This window comes from Chanos chanos, chromosome 6, assembly GCF_902362185.1.
Source record: "Chanos chanos chromosome 6, fChaCha1.1, whole genome shotgun sequence".
NCBI lineage: Eukaryota > Metazoa > Chordata > Actinopteri > Gonorynchiformes > Chanidae > Chanos > Chanos chanos.
The window spans coordinates 25,037,478-25,059,549 of NC_044500.1; the positions used below are offsets into that span (position 1 = coordinate 25,037,478).

At 40.7% G+C, this 22,072-nt stretch overlaps 2 protein-coding genes across 2 annotated transcripts; both read left to right on the forward strand.

The window, feature by feature from the left end:
- The first annotated feature begins 6,238 nt into the window (after positions 1-6,238).
- rhebl1 (Ras homolog, mTORC1 binding like 1) lies at positions 6,239-12,508 on the forward strand. The gene is made up of 8 exons (XM_030777684.1): positions 6,239-6,612; positions 7,178-7,249; positions 7,715-7,782; positions 8,440-8,522; positions 9,161-9,217; positions 9,306-9,353; positions 10,446-10,527; positions 10,651-12,508. Exons 1-8 carry the CDS (start codon positions 6,561-6,563, stop codon positions 10,741-10,743), a joined length of 555 nt encoding a protein of 184 aa, XP_030633544.1. The 5' UTR covers positions 6,239-6,560; the 3' UTR covers positions 10,744-12,508.
- A 1,909-nt stretch (positions 12,509-14,417) lies between these two features.
- prkag1 (protein kinase, AMP-activated, gamma 1 non-catalytic subunit) lies at positions 14,418-19,985 on the forward strand. Its single transcript, XM_030776993.1, has 13 exons — positions 14,418-14,547; positions 16,666-16,717; positions 17,199-17,299; positions 17,436-17,517; positions 17,635-17,693; positions 17,831-17,876; positions 17,973-18,027; positions 18,255-18,381; positions 18,503-18,668; positions 18,943-18,980; positions 19,244-19,390; positions 19,479-19,578; positions 19,754-19,985. Exons 1-13 carry the CDS (start codon positions 14,539-14,541, stop codon positions 19,783-19,785), a joined length of 1,014 nt encoding a protein of 337 aa, XP_030632853.1. The 5' UTR covers positions 14,418-14,538; the 3' UTR covers positions 19,786-19,985.
- The last annotated feature ends 2,087 nt before the right edge of the window (positions 19,986-22,072 follow it).

A 22,072-nucleotide genomic window follows, 5' to 3' on the forward strand; every position in this document is an offset into this window, starting at 1 on the left:
CCAGCCAGTTTGATTTCCCGATGGCTAAGACTCTCTGAGTACATTATGTGGACTGTTTTGCCACAAAAGGAATAAATGAATGAATGAATGAATGAATGAATGAATGAATGATTGTGAAAGCGATTGTTAGTGTGACTTTGGGAAGTTTTTTTTTTTTTTAATCTTGAGAGGTTTACATGCATTAGCTTTAAAAACCATGCTGTTGTAGTTTTTTGACAGATTACTGTGACTGGTTGTTATTAAGAATGTCTTATAAGATTCCTCTATCTCAACCTCCAGTATCTATTTATTACCTCAATTTCCATTTCTGTTTTTTTGTTTTATCATAATTATTATTATTATTATTTTACTTTCCTTCTGTTCTCTACTTGTTTCAGTATAGAGTGTCAGTAGTCATAGAGTGATAAATCTATGCATTTACCAGCAGTGTGACTACATATTTCTATTTTGCAACTATTTGTATAATTTATATGAACAGTGCTTTATGACTTTTTCTTATGTATTTTCCTGGACAGTGAGATTTGAACAGGCCTGCTCACACAGAATCTCACTCAAAAACAACAACAACAATAACAACAAAAACAAGACAAACAAAAAAAAGTGAAAGGCCAGCAACATGAGACCAGTTTAAACTGTGAACACTGGTATCTGTGTGTTAAGTATTTATTCTGTGTGCATTGTGTTTATATGTTTGTTAAATGACTGTGCAAGGCAATCTCAGAGTGATGAAAAGCATTAGTGAATGTGTTTGTGTGTGAGACGTCCTGCCCTGCTATATCCACTGAAGCCTTTCATTAAACATATACATTATTTAACATTTGATTTTAGAATAAGTAACCCTTTGACATCCCTCCATGAATAAATTCATGATTGCTTCTGAGGAGAACAAAGCAAAGATGTCTTTTGTTGAAGAGGAGTTCCTCTGTATTGATGTTATTGCAAGCTTGCATACAGGCACTCTCTCTCTGTATAACAGGTACACTGTTTTTTGTAGCTCTCCGCAGGAGAGAGCTGTTATCTGTATTCCTGAGTTGGGAGACTAGGAAAGCAGGAACATTGCAGCAGTGTGGTGTGCAGAAACCACACGCTGAGTGTAAGAACAGAGTGTCATATATACACGAAAAGTGAACTCAGCTGTACAAGAAAGGTCATTATCTCACAAATTATTCTTAAGATTAATCTTTTTTAATCTTTATTGATCCAGATCATATTTTCCTATAACTTTTGTTCTTTAATGGGATGTGTATTCTGGATTTTTGATTTTTAAATTGATGGTTTTGACACTGTCATATTGACAGTAATATTGTGATATTTAATTGATCGACATTCAAAAACAGAATGCTGTTCAGTTAAACACTGTTCTCCTGCAGGCTCTTTGTCTTGAATTATTGATTACTGGATAAAATGTTAAGTGCTTCAAAAAACAAGTGCTTGTGCAGTTTGCTCCGTAGCTGTTCCATGTGGGTTTTTTTTTGTTTTATTTTGTTTTCTTTTATAATTTTTTTATACAGACCTATATCCATGATGTGTAAACATTTACATGTATATGTATATAAAACTATATTAACAGAGTGAGAAAGGTAAGCTGAATGTCTTCATATTGTTTCATTAGTGTATCTGCATTCCTGATCTGAAATTTCACCATGGTGTAATTGTTTCTACATTGCTGATCTGAAGTTTCAACATGGTGTAAATGTTTCCATGTCATTCTTGTGGAGGTTTTAGAGATGACTGCCAAATATACATAGATATGTGCAGTTACCTCAGTATGTTTGTGTACAGGGCTTCACATATGGCAAAGCTACACACACTTATACACATACACACGCACACGCACACGCGCACGCACACACACTCCAGACAGATAGTACTCTAGTGCCTGAACATGAGTCGTGGTTGTTCAATAATACTTGCCAACATGCCTTTTGTGTTCATTATGGGCATCACCTGGATTGTTTATGATAACATACTAAATGTGACATGATATTTGGATGGATTTGAATGTTCTGATGTTTTTCTTCCTTTTTTTTTAACAAAGTGACTAATGAAGTGACAGTACAACCTGAAGTGAAGCTATATCATTGTATAATTTGCAAAACAAGCAATAAACTATATTAGTTACTTTATAATACTGTGTAGTATCAGTGTGTGATGAGCTAATCTGTTGCCAAATGGCAATGTTTTAGCAGTTTTTCATACAGGTTGGTGAGTAGCTGGGAGGCTACTAAGGATGCAACGGTACACAGTATGTTTTCGAACCGCTCACTACGCCCCCTACTGTTCAATACGTACATATGAACCGCGGTATTACGATACGATGTAATTTTCCTAGAATTTCCAAAACTTGCTTATTGCACTGCAGAGTACCCGCACGTTGTACATTCAGATCCACATAAGATCTCTGGAGCCTATCAGCGCTCTGTATGCACATGCGAGCTGGAGAAGAGTGGGGAAACTAACAAATATTCTCTCAGCTGTGACAATGGCGAGTGCTAGTGAGACAGAGAGAAGCAAATGTGGGGAAGCACCGCCGTCTTTCAAAGCTACAATATTAGGGCCACATGGAGGGGGAAAAAATCTGAATTTTGAGAATGAGGTCACAATATTACGAGAATAAAGTCGTAATTTAATGAGAATAAAGTCAAAATATTTTTGAAAAAAGTCGTAATATTACGAGACAAATCATAATATTACAGGAATAAAATTGTGAAATTTTGAGGGGGAAAAACCCATAATTTTTAGGAAACTATATTACCAGCAACCAACAAAACAGACGAGAGGACAGTCAATGGCAGCCTCAGCCTGCTTCTGGCAACTGCTGTTTGCCTCAAGCATCATTATTTATGAAACCCATACTAAAGCACAGCTTCACAAGATGCTCCACGTTCCTCATTGTAATGCAGGCAGCAGGCTGCTCTTCTGATATTCCCCCTCTAAAATAACACATAGCCTAAAATTACGACTTTGTTCTCGTAATATTACGACCTTAACCTCGAAATTTCCTCATTTTCTCCTCTCAGTATATGGCCCTAATTCTCCGTCGTATAAATCCGCTGTGTGGAAACATTTTGGTTTCAGCGTTCAATATGATGACGAGGGTAAGAAGTAAACAAAGTATAGTCTGCAAACACTGCTCTGCCACTGCCGGCCTAGTCAGTCATGCTGCCATTTTTCTGAATGGAAAGTTTTGTTTGTCTACAGACTAAATAAAGAGTTCATTGTTTAAAAAAGGTGATGTGTTTGTTTTTTTTTCTTAAATATAATTGTGGCAAGCGGAGTTGAGGGGGAAGGAAGTCTATTTGATTTGCATTGAAAGTTTAGGGTATCGACAACGCAACCCAGGGGAATCTCACCTCCAGGAAAATATCAGATGGGTTAACCACTTTGAACCCAAAAAGATCGCACAAATTTGTAAGCATTTGATTACGATTGTGATTTGCGATTCCACAAATAATATTAAAATTTGATTAACAACTTCAGTGACAGACAGGCCATCCCACCAATTCGTGGGGCAGTAAACCAGAAACAGCTGGAAGGGACACTGACAACATCAACACACACACAGAAGACGACAAGTATCTAGACGCAAAATATTACATTAATTAAATTAAAAAAAAAAAAAAAACAGGAGCAGGGCTGGGGCTTACCATGGCAGAAAGGGGCTAGCTGAAGGGGGAAGGGGTCCAGACGATACACACCAGACAATCCAAATAACACCCTGAGTGCTCTACAGTAAAAGGGCCAGTGAAGGGACTCCACCACCTGGGGACCAGTCTGCCACCTGCTTCAGCCCAACAGCCCCTGTCCAGCTAAAGAAAAAAGAGAAATTAAACAATCAAAACAACAGTTATCAAAATGACGTGGTGTGGGGGGCAAGCAGACAAATTGATAATAGCCAGGTCCTTATTTAATGCCACTTATCTTCTCAAGCAGGGAGGAACACCGGCATTGCCCTCCAGCCGCCCCAACTCCACGTCTGGCCAGATAAACAAAACCACAATGGGCAACGATAACTAACAAAAATACAGGTTAAGCACAGACACAGACACACACACACACAATATAATTCCTAACAGAACAGTAAATGAAAGAGGGAGGCAGCAGCAACCCCACACTGACGTAAAGTTAACCAAATGGAGGGAAACGAAATACACTAAAAATCCAGATACAAAACTAGTAACAAAATGGGTAATACAAAACAATATGGAGAACTGGGGTACAGTTAAACAAAATGGAGAAAAAAGACAATAAACAATAAAATAAAATAAGAAAAACAAAGAGGGAAAGGTGAACAGGCCAGAAATTACTTAGCCTGTGCATGCCAGGCTGAGAACGATAACCGACTAAAAATACAGACAAAAATAATAACAATAATAAAACAAAACAACAATACTCAGGAGGGTCCGCAAAATAAATCTAATCTAAAATAAAAGACGAATGGACGAAGACAGATCGCCGACAGCACTCTCGAACGCAAACAAAACAGCAGAGGAGAACCAATACGGAACATAGACAAAAAAACAGAATTAAACAAAACAGTAGTAACCATAATTAATGTGAAGACAATACAGCAGCATCCTGGATGGTGGAGGCAGTGAACTGGAGGATGGCCGTCCACTGTCGTGCACAGCCGGGCCTACAAAGGCCAGGGAGCGGAGATGCAGCTTCCCCAACAGCAAAAGGGTGAGAGCTCCAAAAGCCCTTTCCCACACACTATTTGACAACAGAACAGAGACTCAAACAAAAGTAAAGCTGCTTTAAGTGGAGGTTCAAAGCAGAACAATACTACTCCGTATCTGCAGCACAGAAATGAGCCAACTACACTTAAAATTGTTGGAGAAGCAAATTGGACAGACACGACGACTCAAACAGCCAAGCCAAATTCCAGACCACGCCACCAATACAGAAACAAGTCTCATAGGAAGAGGTGGAGCGGTAGAAGACGTATACCCAAGAAGCAGTCGCCAGCCTAGATATAACACTGAAGGGGACCACCCAGTAATTAAGAGGCCCACGAATCAGCAAATCCCCACACGGAGATAATTAAGTGTGTAGGAAGGGAGGAGAAAAACCTAACCAGCTACATAAAGATATCGAAACTGTACCATTACCTTGGCCCAAAAACCATGGCACATACCAAACCATGGGCCCACTGTACTTTGGCATCCCTAGAGGCTATGCCAGAGACAAAAAATGGGAGTCTTAAATCTGAAAGAAACGGAAATGATAAATGATAAATGATAAATTCAGCTCAGAGCTGGCAGTCTCATTGTTATGCCTCAACTGTTAAACAAAGTGTCTTTGCAAAGGTTGTTCTGAGATAACTCAATGTGGCAATAAAAAGCTGATGCATGAAGTTCACTGTACAACAAACAAACAAACAGTGGACTAGATGTATACACGAATGATGAAAGGCTTAGTAACAGTGAAACATCGCATTTTTGAGAACACTGATTTGGGTAAAAAGAACATTTCACAGAGCATTTTATCTTCCCACTCACTCCAATTTTATTAGTGGAAATTCCATTTTGTTATAGAAATGCTTGAAATTCTGTGATGCACTTACAAGATTAAGATTTAACATTACCCGAAATCATGAGTTTTGTGGGGATGACACTGAAAGTACAAAGCATACACTCCTGCCATCATCTATTCATACACGTTGAAAAGGATTAGATATTATCCACTCTGCATGAGAAGATGTCAAATTTGACATTTGTGTGGATATGTGTCATGGCCTCCAAATGAATGGGCATCTATATGTGCTAAATATAAATATTTTTGTGCACTACATCTGCAGAGGAACACAACATAAACATTAAAAAGTTTGATGATCTCCTCAGCCAAAAAAAAAAAAAGCGCACCAAAGCATCCTCCTAAACGAAATAAGATCAACAATGTGTTTATCCTGCCATTTATTTATGACTTCTTTTAGCCTATACATTTTCGGAATTTGCATATTTTTACACAGTTGTAAGAAAGAACAGGCGAATAAACAAAACGGTTAAATGTAATAAATGCAATTTCGGAACTCTCTTTAATATGTTTTCGGCATCAGAACATAATTAAAATTACTTCTTTTTAAATCCCTACCTGCAAATGAGCCGCCGATTGAAGGGTAAACCTTTCCTCCACACACATACCCCCCGCCCCATCCCCCAGCTCTGCTGCGTGTGTCGTGCGCACTTTTACGACGGCGGTGTTACTCAATGGTCATTTCCGACAGTGTGACTCGAGACCGCCGCGGTAGTGAACGAGCCTTTTTCCGCTCGCGTTTTTAGTTATTAAAACTGATGTATTAAGTGAACTGTCGGCCGTTTTCTAAAATACACCTTTATCGAACATCGATATCCGGAGAAAACAGACCATTTTTTCTTCAACTCGCATCAGACTATCAAATTATATACCGAGGCCCGGTGAACTGCTAGCTCAGTCAGCTTGGAAAAGTTTGTTGTTGTCACGTGACGTGATACGAATGTGGCGATAAAGTTTATCTTTCTCAATTACTTGACGAACCTGTAATTATTTGATATCAACTTTTAAGATTTTTTTCCCGAAAAATGCCTCAACCGAAATACAGGAAGATTGCTGTGTTGGGGTATAGATCAGTCGGTGAGTGCTGCAAGCGACTTAAAGTGGCCATGCTTTAGCACGCTAGGTTAGCCATTGTTTTTGTTTTTGTAGCTATATTAGCTAACCGTGTTGGTTATTTTAGTAGATGTTACTATTTTATAGAGCGATGCCAAACCTCTATCGACAATACCTGGCCCTCGTTTTTAAATCATTCTCTTCAAATTTATCATACAAAGTGTATAAGTTATACCATGTGTTTTGACAATTTGACACAAACTTCAGCTAGCATTTAAGCCAACTTGCAAGCACATGTCAAAGTCGTGCTGATAACATAACCTGACTAGTTAGCTAAGACTCAGAGCCCGTGCTATTTGTCATAGATTCAAGCCGTCAACCTCTTTGGCACTTGAAATGATTTTCACATGTCAGTTTCACGTTTATTTGATAAATACTGACTGGCCACTCTTATGTGCTTACCTGTATTTTTTCTCAAGCATTCTGCGCAAATAATGCCGTCGTGAATTTTTTGTTTATAATAAGGTGTAAGGTGTATTGCATATATTTAAAAGAATGCTTTGAGTGACTGATTTCTTTGTTTTTACAGGCAAGTCCTCCCTCACAATACAGTTTGTGGAAGGACAGTTTGTTGATTCCTACGACCCTACTATTGAAAACAGTAAGTGTATCAGTGTAAAGGGAAAGGGACGTTTTTGTGTTTTTAACGGAGGGTGGTAATAACTACGACTGTTAGCTATGTATTTCAGTATCTGTTGTAAAGTTATTAGTTTGTGTTTTTGTCTCTTTTGGAAAAAAGTGGAGTTGAAATGATTTCAGCATTTTTTTATAGAAATGGATGAAAAATGTGACTATCTGACAGCTTTCTTTGATCTCTGGTCATGTGAACTGGTCCTGTAATTATGAGTAAAGGCAGTCCTTACTTGTGTCAGTTTACTGTAAATATTTGATAATTTAGCTCTTAGTTCATACCTGTGGTAGAGATGTTTGTTTGATAAATGATACAGTGTACACAGTCATGTGTGCACACTTCATTACTTTTGTTTTGTTTACTTTGTTAACCTCATTGACATACTACCATGTTTTGGCCTCTCACCTGTTTTGTTTACCTCTTGTTTGGTCCTAGCTTTTAATAAAATGGTGAACGTGAATGGACAAGACTTTAATCTTCAGCTGGTTGACACTGCTGGTCAGGTAGGCTGTCAGAGTGGCTGAAGACACTGCTGCCAGTTGCTTTAGAATTACCACAGCATGGATATACCCTAAATTAAGGTTTAAATGTTTTAATGACTCAGCCGATCGTGTAGAGGGGTTGGAAATACTGTCCACTAATGCCTTTTGTACCAGAAACTTGAATCTGTGCTATGTAATAATAGTATTATTAGTATTCTCTTATACACCATATCTAGGTTCACATATTCCTTTATTAAACATGCCGTAAGATGTAAATTGTGAATTTATCAGTTTTATTTATGTATAAATGAGTTGTACATATCATTCTTTCCACTCCTTTGATATGTCCGTAGTCTGTCATACCTCAAAATCCCAATGTTGTCAGAACAACCGTTGAGCTGATGAGTCCCATTTCTGATGAATGATTAAAGTCAGCTGAATATTTGCGTTAATCACACTGGCAACCAGAAAAAATACCTGCCTTTTTTTATAAATGTTATTTCACAATGTTTTACGTGCCATAGATGAAATGGTATTATAGAACAGTTTTATATCCTTTGCTTTCACTTGTCCTCTGTAGCGCTCCGATCAGTTCCACAGATGCTTGTTTTGAAGAATCATTATGGTACTAACTGTCTCTTTAACTTTTGTGTATGTGTGTGTCTCCCCTTATTTTAGGATGAGTATTCAATTTTCCCACAGTCTCATTCGATGGACATCCATGGTTATGTTTTGGTGTACTCAGTCACCTCAGTGAAAAGGTCAGTGCTTTCTCTGTGATGAGTGGATGAAGAGTGAGGGGCCTGTGTGGCTGTCTGGATGCTACAGACCATCGTTATACCAGTGTTGACATATGAGCTTTCATATTTTATTGAACTGCCTGTCACTGTTCAGTGAGGTGTATTGCTGATGTCCTGTAACCTGGCAGCACTTGAGCTGAGTTTTGTTTGCTAGAAGATCACAGAGTGGCCCTTTTCTCTTTTTGTCCCGCCCCATACCCATGGGCATATAAATGAAGTGCCACAGAAGAATAAGTGGATCTAGATTCGAACCCCTAACATGGACCCACACGTTGCCCATATGCTGCGTTATGCATCGTTTCTTTGAATGATCGTGCAAAAACAGTAGTAAAGCAGTGGTTAAGTAAAATTTATCAAGTCAAATTTACAGTGTTTGAATACTTGTCTGAGGTGAAGACCATTAGACAACTCTGTAGTACCAGAGAAAAGCCCTGTTCAGACATGCCTCGTGTTTTTCCTGTCTGTTATTGACCTTGCATGTCCTCAGAACATACTTATTGCAGCCTTCCAAACCCCTATGGAGCTGTCTGTTTTGTATGTATCTCACTTTGTCTCTCTTTCTATGTTCACACCCTGGCTCTCCGTTGTTTTCCTTTCAGTTTTGAAGTGGTTCAGGTTCTACATGACAAGCTGCTGGATATGGTTGGAAAAATACAGTAAGTACATTTAGGGCACAGGTTGTGTGTAGAACAAGCACTTAACCTTTAAATACATGTGATGACTAGATATTGTTTGTTTTTCCAGGGTGCCTACTGTTCTAGTTGGGAACAAAAAAGACCTTCACATGGAAAGGTAAGCGATCGGCAGACAGATAAGAGAACAGCTGAGTGGCTCAGAGGCCGTGTTTAGACCTTGCATTAGATCCATTTTTGGTGATCCGATCACAAGCGGACAGCTCTGAAGTACGTCCGTTTACACCTGGCATCAGAGTGTGTCTCCACATGCGTCTCGAGTGACCACTTGTGATCAGATCTTACTGCCCTGCTCTATATGTAAATAAACACGTACATCATTTCTTTTTGCTACGACAGAGTATTAGGGCCACGCTGAGGAAAAAAAAAAGAGATTTTGAGAATAAGGTCATAAATGTATAACAAGGGTAAAGTTGTAATATTACGAGAATAAAGTCGTACTAATGTACAGTAGAAAAAATCTAGAAAATATGACAGATGCTTGTGTCTCTCCAAACCGGCCAGATATTATCACGGCTAGTCTCTGGCAATAGTCTGTCATACATTTACCTGTAGAGGCTCTGAAACTCTAGTTTTGTGACAAAAAGCGGCTTTCAGCCAAACTATTGTATGTGTGTGGCACGGCATGACGCCTGAGACAAACAGCAGTTGCCAGAAGCAGGCTGAGGCTGCCATTAACTGTCCTCTCGCCTGCTTTGTTGGTTGCTGGTAATATAGTTTCCAAAAATTGTTTTTGTTTTCCTTGAAATTTTACGATTTCATTTTTGTAACATTATTTTTCTTGCAAAATTTGAACTTTATTCTCGTTATATTATGACTTCTTTCTTGAAATATTATGACTTTGTTCTCATTAAATTACGACCTTATTCTCGAAATTTTTTTTTTACTCCGTTGTAGTTTGCGGTTGTTCAATGTGGCCGAGATCACATACACATTTACACTGCTAAACGAATGTGATCAGACCACCTCCGACTGTGTTCTGAGTGATCCGAACTCAATGCGACCTCAATGAGTCTTGGGTGCGTTTACACCTGTACTTTAGAGCTGCCCACTTGTAATGTCTAGTGCAAAGTCTAAACAGGCCCAGAGAGAAACAGCCCATCTGTACGCACACGCAGGGTTTTCACACTCTTTTCACACCTTGGTGGGTTTCAAGGGGGTGATTAACATTAGAATTACCCACCTCCTACAGAGTAATCAAACCAGAGGAGGGCAAGAAACTGGCTGACTCCTGGGGTGCTGCTTTTATGGAATCTTCTGCTAAGGAAAACCAGGTACAGTTTGCTGTTTTTTTAACATGTAGCATTTCACAGTCTTTAATTGGACTTTGGCTTCTGGACACACTTTATGTCAGTGCGGATGTGATAATGAATGTTTGAACTTCTCCCATTTTACAGACAGCTGTAGAGGTTTTCAAGAGAATTATTCTGGAAATGGAGAAAGCAGACGGCAATGTTCCACAAGAGGAGAAAAAGTGTTCCGTAATGTAGGGTGGTCCCGCTAGGGACATACGTTGACCCCCTGGCCAATGCCAGGAGACACATCATCACCAGCCAGCCAATCACTGTGCAGTACTACAGTTGAACTATCCACCCACTGCTCCAGTCTTGGTCAACATCACAAGTATCTGACCAGTCTCAGCAGAATGTGCTGACCCTTATGAGAAATAGATAAAAAACACATGTCCTGATCCTCGTGTAAAGCTGTTTGATAAGTAATTTCCCATTTGAGGATTCAAACAATTCTGTGCTATAAAAATAACCACACTATTTTTTTACAGTCGGTTGGCAGCAGTTGAACTACATCTAAAGGCCAGAATTTTAACAAGCACAAGCCTCACTTTTACTCAGACTTCAACTTGACACCTCGGTGGGACCCCTTTTATTCCAGAGACACACCCACAACCCCAATAAGAGAGAATCCTCTCTGCTTTTCTATGGCTATACTCATACACTGTCACGGCTCACTGTTCATCAACTTAGCCCAGAAGTGTTCTCAGAAATCACTTTCATTAGCTCACCCTGACTTTGACACAGTTTGGGCCTGCTGGACTTTGATGTCCAGCTAACCTTCACAGTGTGTGTGTGTGTGTGTGTGTCCAGTTTGGGCGGAGTTTGTTTGATTAAAGTATGCCTGGTGCACAGATGCAAACTCTGCCTGCAGTGGAGTGCTTGGGCATGTGAAACAAACACATCGTTTTTCAGGTTGTTATCAGATATTCTACCAGTGAGCTGAAACTCACTGGACACTTGGTTCCATTCAGTTATTTTCATTAATGCTAGAATGAAAGCTCTCATATTCGCTTAGATGAAAACTTCCTCAGCCATTTTGTCCTTCTGTTTAGGGAATAGTGGTGATGGACTGCACGGCCACATCAATAGTGAACATTTACCAAGTCTAAGTATTAGGTTTTTCCCAGTCTTTTTTTCCCCCCTCAGCTGTAATAATTCTGATAGTAGGGCTGCCGACTCCGTACTGAGGAAAGTGTGAGTGTTGTGACTGACTACATAGAAGACAAAATAGTGTCTGAATCATCCAGTCTCGGTTAACACAACCTGAAGTGTGATGATCTTAGTATTTGAATTATGGGTGATTTTTTTTAAACCATCTGTATTGTGCAGGCTGCCTGTATGAATTGCCAACTTCACCAGTGGGACTGTCTCTTTTACAACATTTCAGCTACAAACCTTGGTCAGTCCTCACTGGTAGACTGTAAATCGGGTCTCTTCATCCAGTGTAACTATGATATATATACATATACCTATATATATTTTGCATTTAGGTTTGAGAGATAGATGGGTTTTCCAATCTATCTGTTGCTTTTACTTTTTTGAAAAGGCTAGTATTCCTTTTCTGAACTGCCTTCCACTGCCCTTTTACTTTGTGTTCATTGTTTTTTTTTTTTATGTAGTTTTCCTGATTTGAACACATCTTCCAAGTAGTTGATATAATGGATTGGTGATTGATTGCTGGATTGATAGGTTGCATATGAGACGGCTGGTGATGATGCTGTGTCATGTGCCTTATTACACCCCGTTAAGCCCCTGATACCGTTATTACTCTGTCTGCTCCCCAAACCCACACCCAGATCCCCACTCAAGGTGCTTCAGCTTCACCCTCCACCTTCTCCTGTGGGAATACAGCAGTGTTGTGTCCCTCCACTACAGGGCTCTGAGGTGGGGTCACAGTTAATACAGAAAATCTTGCTGTAAACAGTTTTGTATATAAAAATGAATAAATCCTTTACACCTGTAAGGCGTGGTTGTCGTTTTCTTTAAAAGACTATTTTTTAAGTTCTTTCACTTAAGCAAGAAAAATGAACTGCTGCCTGTCAACAGATTCAGTAAAGAGACCAACAAGAATATCAGTCTGTCAGTGATTCCAAAATAACAGCAACATTCAGGTCCCTCACTCGTTTTAATTGTTAACTGAAATACAAGTAATTCTGTACATTATAGTTTTTCTCAATTGCTTAAACACAACACAAACTGGCTCCTTTAGCACAAAACCCCATACCCTTGCATCTTTCCCAAAAACACACACACATTTCCCACAACCGTAAACACTATTCACCTGTTTTCACACGTTTCAATATTCAAAACTTTCTGCAAAACGTTACACAAAAGTGGCCAAATAAATCATTCATTGCACTATATGTTCATTCAGCAAACACATGCTCTCAATATAATTAACTCAAGTCATCACAATCTAAACTCAAAGAGCACACCTTTCTCCAGGTGCAAACACTAAGCCTCAAAATTATTGGCACACCAATCAGAATTGCAGGGTCAATAAATAGTTTTTTGACTTCTATAGAGAATCTTTGAGCTGAATGCCAGGGCTGACCCACATGAGTACATCTTCATTGACAAGACAGGGTTCAACCTAACAAAAAGGCGCAAAAGGGGGCGCAACATCATTGGTCACCGTGCCATCACACAAGTTTCTGGCCAGAGGGGAGGCAGCATCATTCTATGTGCAGCCGTCAGCAATGGTGGCGTCTTCCACTGCCATGTCAGAGAGGGTCAATACAACACGGCACAACTCCTACAGTTTTTAGATCAGCTGCAGAATAACATTCTTCAACAGGAAGGGGAGCCAGAGCAAGCCCAACATATTGTCATTCGGGATAACATGAGTTTCCATCAGGCTGCCCTGGTTCGCCCCTGGTTCAATGACCACCCCAGGTTTATTGTCCTTTTTTTCCAGTATGTTCCCCATTTCTGAATCTGATTGAGGAATTTCTCTCAGCATGGCAGTGGAGGGTGTATGACCACAACCCCTATGCACAGCAAAACCTCCCAGAGGCAATGATGCATGTCTGTGGTGATGTGTCTGTGGAGTCTATCCAGGGTTTTCTAAAGCACACAAGGGCATTTTTCCCACGCTGCCTGGCAAGAGCAAACGTAATGTGTGATGCTGATGAGATATTATGGCATGACCCAGGCCTGAGACGAGATGATAACGCTGATGTTAACGCTAACACCGATGCTGAGTAACGTGTACATTTTGCTGCATTTGGAAATAAAGATTTTGGAAATTGGGTATTTTACTGTACACGGACTCTTCCTTACATGTTTTGTGAGTGTGATATTTCAAAGGTCAGGTTTTTGACCCAACAGCATATACAGTAGTGTTCCCTTATCCACTAATGTAAGAGGTAGTTATTAGGGTCCTGTTTTGAATTTCTCTTGCCAGTGTGCTCGTGAAAGGGTTATCTGGATAGTCAGAGCTGTGATTTTACTGTGAAGTTCCAAATTATTTCTCTGAAAACCTATTCCAAACATTTTGGTAGCAGTGTTTTGAATTAATCCACCCAGTGTGTAGCAGACAGTCACGTAATCTGTGTTTTTAACAGCTTGTGTGTGTTGTCTGAGGGCAAAGTTTGAACTGGAGCCAGAAGTTAAATGTTTGTACTGTTGGGTGTGCGTTTTTAAAATTGTGTGTGAAGATTTGAGAGAATGGTGAACTGTTCCAGGAATTGTGTCTAAGCAGTTGAGAGAAACTGTAAGTGGCCCACTCTGCTTCAACAGAAGGTGGGTGTAACGCTGTGTCTGGAATAATGTTCAGAGGACGAAGCACATGCGTTCTACGATTCTGATGTTGCGCACGCGCAGTTGTAGTGCTCACCGGAAATTATCGGAAAGGGGGCGGCCATCGAACGTCCGTCACTGGTCCTAGTAGCTAGCGCTCTGTAAGGAATGCAAATTGTCGCTGGTGAGAAGTAAGTCGACAGAGAGGCGAACGAAGTAGTAAAAGAGGGCACCGACTCCTGTCGACGGAACATGGAGTGTGTGAGTATTATGGTTTAATAAGGTCACTGAAACTAGCAAACCTGTTATTTAGATGATTAGCTATTAGCTTCCATTAGCTACTTGTGGGGAAGTTTTGCAGAGTTACCTCGGGTTAGTTTACCTATTTATTCAGGCAGACTCGCACATACCCTCGAGTATTTGCCGGTCTCCCGCAACTGACAGTTAGTTGCAGCACGGCAGCCGCCCCCATGCTGTAACATAATGGCAAGTCGACTACAAATAGGTAGGCAACACTTGTTAGCTAAGCGTTGCCAGCTGTCTGTCGTGGTATTTCCTGACCGACATTCTGATAACAGCTTATCACGATTAACTAAGTGGATATCAAAGTTTGTAAAAGTTTGAGAACCACTCTCTGAGTTACAGTAAAATAAAAACATTAATTAATCTCAACACATGATAATGGGCTTTAAGACACACTGGGTATCGCATCATCTGTAATGCTAACGTTAGCCAGTCTTCGGGATTTTGTGAAGCCGGCGTATTTGTAAACTATACTCATGTCCACCAGCTGGCTGGGTAATACCTGTTCGCTCAGAGACGAAGTTAATCATGCTAGTGACCTTAGCTAGCTGTTGCTCTTCCGTAATTAATATAATAAAGCAGATTTTGACCTAGCGATGGCTGTTTGCGAAACCATGGATTATGATGAAATGTCAGTATTTATCCAACGGATCCCTCGGTTAGTCTTTCAACCTATTTAACTTTTCATCATTACTTTGATAGCGCCGTTGTTATGTTTTTCAAAAAAATCGATAACAGTATTTATCTAATCGATGGTTTGTTCAGTGTCTTGCAGTCGAACGGAATAGGACGTTAAGACCAAGAGGAATTTATGTCGTAATCTTTGAATAGATACAGTCAAACGGGGCTGTTATTTGAGATAAAGTGAACGTGGGGATGTTACGCCCTGCTGTTACTGAAATAAAAGACATTGTGCTCATAGTCTATAGTCGGTTTAAAACACCGTCATGTTTTCTTTCTAATTTTACATTGTGGTGGCACACCCGAACTCACTCTGACTTCAAAAGTGAACCATTTGTGATCAAGTTCCGCTTAGTGGCGCGTGTCGTACGGGTTGTTTCACCTATCGACTTGACGCCGCTGGCTGTAGGGCACATGCAGTGTCCGCGGAAAATCTGTTGAGCAGCAGAATCAGTGGGAATCTCATAAATAAAAGTGTAAAGTTACATATTACAAGCCCCGAAGATTATTTACTGGCTTCAGAATAATGTAAGTGTGGAATACTGAGTGTCAGCAGAAGCAGAGAGAGACTTGCTCATGAATTTGACCCATCTACTTATTCAGCGGTTCTTCAGTTTATTATTGGTTTGTTTTCCATGTTGCTCTTTTAGTCCATTTAATCTTGGTTTGTGATTTTGCTTATAAAAAATACAGCATACACGTCCAACAGAGTCAGAATCACCGATCATGTCTTTCAGAACAGAACTTCAGACGGTCACATTTTGCTTCCTCTCAGTTCAGGGAGGCTTTAACCTTGAGAAGACTCTAAAAAAGTAACAACTGATATGTTACTGTTGTTGTGGTGTTTGTTGTTTAAATTAGTGCACACATTGACAGAGGCCATATCCTGTTTTAAAGACTGACAGTAAAACTTGCTGCCTCAATCTGAGAAGCAAAGAGAACAGTACCGACCAGATTAGGCATGGCATGGAAGAGCTTACACTGGTTAGAAATAGGCCTGTGTCTAAACAGTTGTGCTTTTGAGTACTTTTAAGGGATTTTGGAAATGGATTACAATTTTGAAGAATGATCTAAAAAATGAAAAATGTTTGATTGAAAACCTCTGAGTTCCTGCCCATCACTTCCATAAATGTTATATTGAGCCCACAGGCTAAACAGGTGATTTTTCTCTTGTGTATTGTAATTGTACATTTCCTTTTAAATGACATTGTATGGCTGCATTTTGATAAGCCAAGGTTAGCTGTTGTAATTGAACTGAGAAATGTGGTAGGTATGGACATTACTGCCACAGAGCGAGAGAGGGAAACTCAACAGCCTGGAAAACACAGATAACGAAACCTCACACTCTTTTTGTTCATATCTGCAGTAGTCATCTAAAACTAATTGGTTTTTCAGGTTTCGGCTGTTCTGGATGGGCTGGACAGGAGAAAGGAACCCCATACGGAGGGTGAGTTATCACAGTACTCTTTTCTCTTCTCTCTCTGACCTTGTTTTTTCAACAAACATATAAACTTACGCTGTATGCAGAATGTAAACTGGCACAGAATGAACATGCTCTGCTTTGGTGTCTTGCGTTCTGTGATCAGAGTGAAAAGTCAGTGAGAAGCCGCTCGAGGCTTTGATGTCCTGCCCAGGTATCAGATGTATCCTCACGCTGTTTTCTCCTGCCAAGCATGTGTATGCCTTTACGTGCCTTTATCTCGAGCTCATCAGCTCCTCTCTGAGCCCAGACCGAGCTCAGTCCTTTAAAGGAGGAGAGTTTTTCACTGAGAGTTCCTGTAGGAGCAGGGGTCAGGTGCTGCTGAGTTGATCACAGAGAGTATACAGCAGATGGAGGGAAAAAAAAAAGCTTCATGCTTAGATGCTGGGCCAGCTCAAGAGGAAGTTCTCTCACTTTATTCTCTTCTGTCTTCTGTTTCCTACACTAGATCCAGAGCACAATGTCTACACACGCTTCATGAAGTCCCATCGCTGCTATGACCTCATACCCACCAGCTCCAAACTGGTGGTGTTTGATACCTCCCTGCAGGTAAAGCACTGTGTGTGTGTGCAAGTGTGTGCATGCGTGCTTGTGAGGAAATGAATGTCGGGGTTGGTTCTCATGCAAAAGCAGTGATGAATATTCACTCTCACAGCGTGTAAATGCGTGTTTCTTTGTGTGACAGGTGAAGAAGGCATTCTTTGCTTTGGTGTCTAATGGTGTCAGAGCAGCTCCTCTATGGGACAGTAAGAAACAATGCTTTGTGGGTAAGTACTCCTTTTCTCTCTCTCTCTGTCTCTCTTTTTTGGCTATGCATGGTCCTTTAAATCCTTCTTTATTTCATTTATGAGTACTGTCATTTTAATAGCAGCATTTTACTGTAGGTATGTTGACCATCACAGACTTCATCAACATCCTCCATCGCTACTACAAGTCACCTCTGGTAAAGCTCTCTCTCCCCCACTGTCCACTTTAAGCTGTGACCTTAGGCAGCTCTCTTGGTTTGTTGGTCAGTGGTGGCTCAGTCATGAAATGTGACCTGTGTAACATTAACTCCTTAACGCCTTTTGTGTTTTTAAGGTCCAGATATACGAATTAGAGGAGCATAAAATAGAGACGTGGAGAGGTGAGAGTTTTAAATCAGTTTAACTGAAGGGTGACATTCAGGTTTATGCGGTTATGTGTGAAACGTGAGTGTGTAACTGTTATGTTTTTCTTGTAGAAGTGTACCTGCAGGACTCTTTCAAGCCTTTGGTTAGCATATCCCCTAACGCCAGGTAAATTTTGCCCTTCAGTTGTAGAGTGGAGTTTAATTCAGTCTGACTGCACTGCATTGTGCTAAGTGGTCATTTAGAATGGCATATGAAATTGATTTGTGGGCCAGTGCCTGAAAAGTGAACTGCCAAACCCTCAGTCAGTGATTTCTCTAAAGGCAGATACATTTTGTCCAGGATTCCAACCATCTGTCATTTTTTTTCTCCTTATCTCTCTCTCTATTTGTTAGTCTGTATGATGCGGTTTCGTCCCTGCTGAAAAATAAGATCCACAGGTTACCAGTGATCGACCCTCTGACAGGAAACACGCTCTACATACTCACACACAAGAGGATCCTCAAATTCCTCAAACTGTTTGTGAGTCTCAAGTCATCAACCACAACATCACGGGACACCTCCTATAAACTCACAAGGGTGTTTTTTTTTTTGTCTGAACTCCTTTTGACAGTATCCTTCTGTTATGCTTTGTGTCGTGTAGATTTCTGAGATGCCCAAGCCGGCCTTCCTGTCACAGACACTGGAGGAACTGAGTATAGGAACTTTCCAGAACATTGCTGTAGTTCACACAGACACACCCCTCTACACAGCACTTGGCATATTCGTCGAACAGAGGGTATCAGCCCTGCCTGTGGTGGATGACAAAGGTGAACAAACATACAGATAAATGAAAGACTGACTGATTAAAAGGGAGCAGGTTTACAGAGAGATGTCACATAATGGTTTTAAGCCTTGTGCCTAGTTCCAGTCCACTTTCACTACACAGAGTGACCATAGTGTACTCAGTGTCCTGCCCTCTGTCCAGTTCTACCTATGAGATTACAAGCCAAGGGTGGGAAGAATCTATGACAGCTACACTAGGATTGATAGAGACAGAATTCTACATCTTTTGTCTTGACTCTCCTTGTTTCTGTTCCTTAGGAAGGGTGGTGGACATTTACTCCAAGTTTGATGTCATTGTAAGTGTTTAGAATCTGTGTATTTGTGTGCACGCGTGTGCGCGCATGCGCTGACGTTATGTGCTGTGTGTGTGTTGGTGGCACAGCCACAGATGAATAGAGGCTAGGCTGTAAGTGTATTGATCCCTTGATGCGCTGGGTCAATAGTTCTCACTGGTGTCTGTTTACAGCTGCTGGGTCTCTCATTTCTTTGCTATTGATCTGACTGTTCATTATCAACCAGCTGAGTATGTGTCCTTGGGGTCTGCTTCTGACACACACAGAACCTGGCGGCGGAGAAGACTTACAACAACTTGGACATCACGGTGACTAAGGCCTTGCAGCATCGCTCACAGTATTTCGAGGGAGTTCTCACCTGCCACAGAAATGAGACACTGGAGACCATTATCAGCAGACTGGTAGAAGCAGAGGTATCCTTCCCTACCTAATCTCTGTGTGTTTACGACTGGCTGACTCACTGGTAGAGTTGAGTTGTTGAGTATTACCTGTTTGTTGCAGGTCCACAGGTTAGTGGTTGTGGATGAACAGGAAGTAGTGCAGGGGATCGTCTCTCTATCAGACATCCTACAGGCCCTGGTTCTCACCAACGGAGACGAAGGTAAAACACACTACACGAGCGTTTACCCTGCCTCATGATCACTTCCCAAATGTATATACTCACGTAAACAATGTCACTTAGTGTCTTATGACATTGGTGATGTGCGTATATACATTATAATGTAATATAGTGTCTTCTGATATTGTAATGTACATACTCACACAATGTATTACAGTATCTTTTGACTTTAGGCGCTTTCGGACCTAACAGTTGTAGGGACTCTTTGAGAGGAACTACCTACTGAGGAACTCCTCCAGAAACTACATACCTTAAAGGGCTTTTTTTCTATTTGCATTTGCACTCCCAGTAGGAATGCTGAAGTGACGTAAGCTGGCTGACGGTTGGTATAGCAACAAGGTTTGTGTAAAAGTACGGAGTATTAGGGCCACATGGAAGAAAAAAAAAGAGATTTTGAGAATAAAGTCGTAATGTTACGACAATAAAGTTGTAATTGAGAAAAAAGTCATAATATTATGAGAAAAAAAAGTCATAATACTACGTCAGAATCGTGTTGTATTTCCTCCTCCGCATATAGGCTCAATAAAGCCTGGACGTCACTGTCAGTCCATTTGTCCGTAATTTTTTTCTGTTTTTTAACACTAAGAGCTGTTGTTTACACAGCTAACTTACATGGATTTTTAAAAATGGTGGTTGCAATCAACATACAGTTACATCTGGACTAATCACCGCACACTTACGTCACTCATGGTTTCTCTTGTGCTCAGAGAGTACCTACCCTGAATTAGGGGCTAAAAAAGTCCCTCAAAACAGTGTTCTAAGAACTATGATTGTCCTCAGTTCCTGCAGTGCAGGCACACAAAAAAGGGAGTGCTTCCTCCAACAGTTCTAATAACTATGAAAAAGTTCCTCTGGTCCGAAAGCGCCTATTGTAATGTTGACTAAGGGGGTGGGTTAGTATATGGGGCCAGTGGTAAAGTCCTTAAAGGCATTGATCATGTGACCAGTTCATGGACAGTAGATCTCTTCCTCACAGGGACTGACTGACATACAGCCTGTGGGACCACCAATCCTCCCTCTCTATCTCTTACTCGCTCTGAGAACACTGAGAAAAGTTTTGACGAGAGAGAAGAATTGTGTGAGGAGTACTGAGTGTGGAACTATGCTTATGCTCTTCTTCCTGGGAGAAGAGGACGTCTCTCTCTCTCTCTCTCTCTTTCTTTTCGAGACCTCCTTCTTCCTCTGTGGGAACAAAAAATGAAGACATGAAGTAGTCCTCTCATGTAATAATGCAGCAATATACACACACACACACACATATACACATATATGTAAATAAGGGAGAGTTTGCAAAGAATACTGAGGCCAAAACTCATAAGACCGAACCTGTAAAGAACTGCCTCATCAAGCACTGCAGGCAACACTGGTCCTTCACACTGGTGCACAGTTAATCCAGGCCCGGAAGAATGGCCAGGCACATTCACAGCTGTAATGGGAAAAGGATCCCAGTAATACCAGTATAGCAAATCAGTGGGAAATCCTCATTTCCTGGCTCTCTCAGCGTAGACATGCACACATGACACCGTTTATTTAGCAAGAGTAAGTATTCTGCACAATAGGATTGGGTGCGGGGTTCCAGTTTCTTTCAGTGTCCACAGCTGAAATGAGTATTGGTCAGCCCACACACCCCCCAGTCATCTGTCTAAAACAGTAGCTTTAATGGATGAAATGAGGAACAGACTTGATATTACTAATATAGATCCAGGTATACTCTGGCTTTAGTCCAACTGCTGAGGATGGCGACCCTAAAGGATTCCTCTTACATTTTCAGTAGTTTTATGAGTTAGCCAAATGAAGCTTTCAAAGTTTTTTTTGGCTTGTTTTTAATAAACCAAAACTAGTTCCATTGTGCCATGGCACTCTGTGCAGGGTGAGAGTGCTTTCCCATGTCAGTTACTCCCCCCCCCCCCCCCCCCATCAGAAGCAGATAGAAAAGGACACAATAGAAAACAGGTTTGAGAGGAACTGAGTCATTTCAGTAGTATATATACTACATGTAGTAAATGAAGAAACAGTTGGTCAGTTGGACTGTAGTATAAATAAAACAGTATCATATATAGGTAACTGTCAAAGGAAAAGAGCCACTAATGTGGAGAGTCTTCATAGAGTTGGGCCAGCATCAGATCAGCTTCCAACTGCTTTTACGTAGCTGGTGTGGACTCTGTAAGTGTCTGGAACTCTAACAGAGGAATGCAACACCACTTTTGTATGAGAAATCCTTTCATTTGGTGTTTTGTTAATGCTGATGGAAAAATACTGTCCCAAACCCTGTTCCAGAATGTTGGGATGGGTTGAGATCTGGTACACCACGTATGGGTTACATCTTTTTCATGATCGTCAAACCATTCAGTGACCACTAATGTCCTGTGGCTGGGAGGAGTGGAAGGACTGAGTTGTATGTCATGTGGTGTGGAGGGTGAGTGTGTTACTCTTGCAGTGCGCTGCTCTGCAAACTACATCCCCAATATCACAGGCG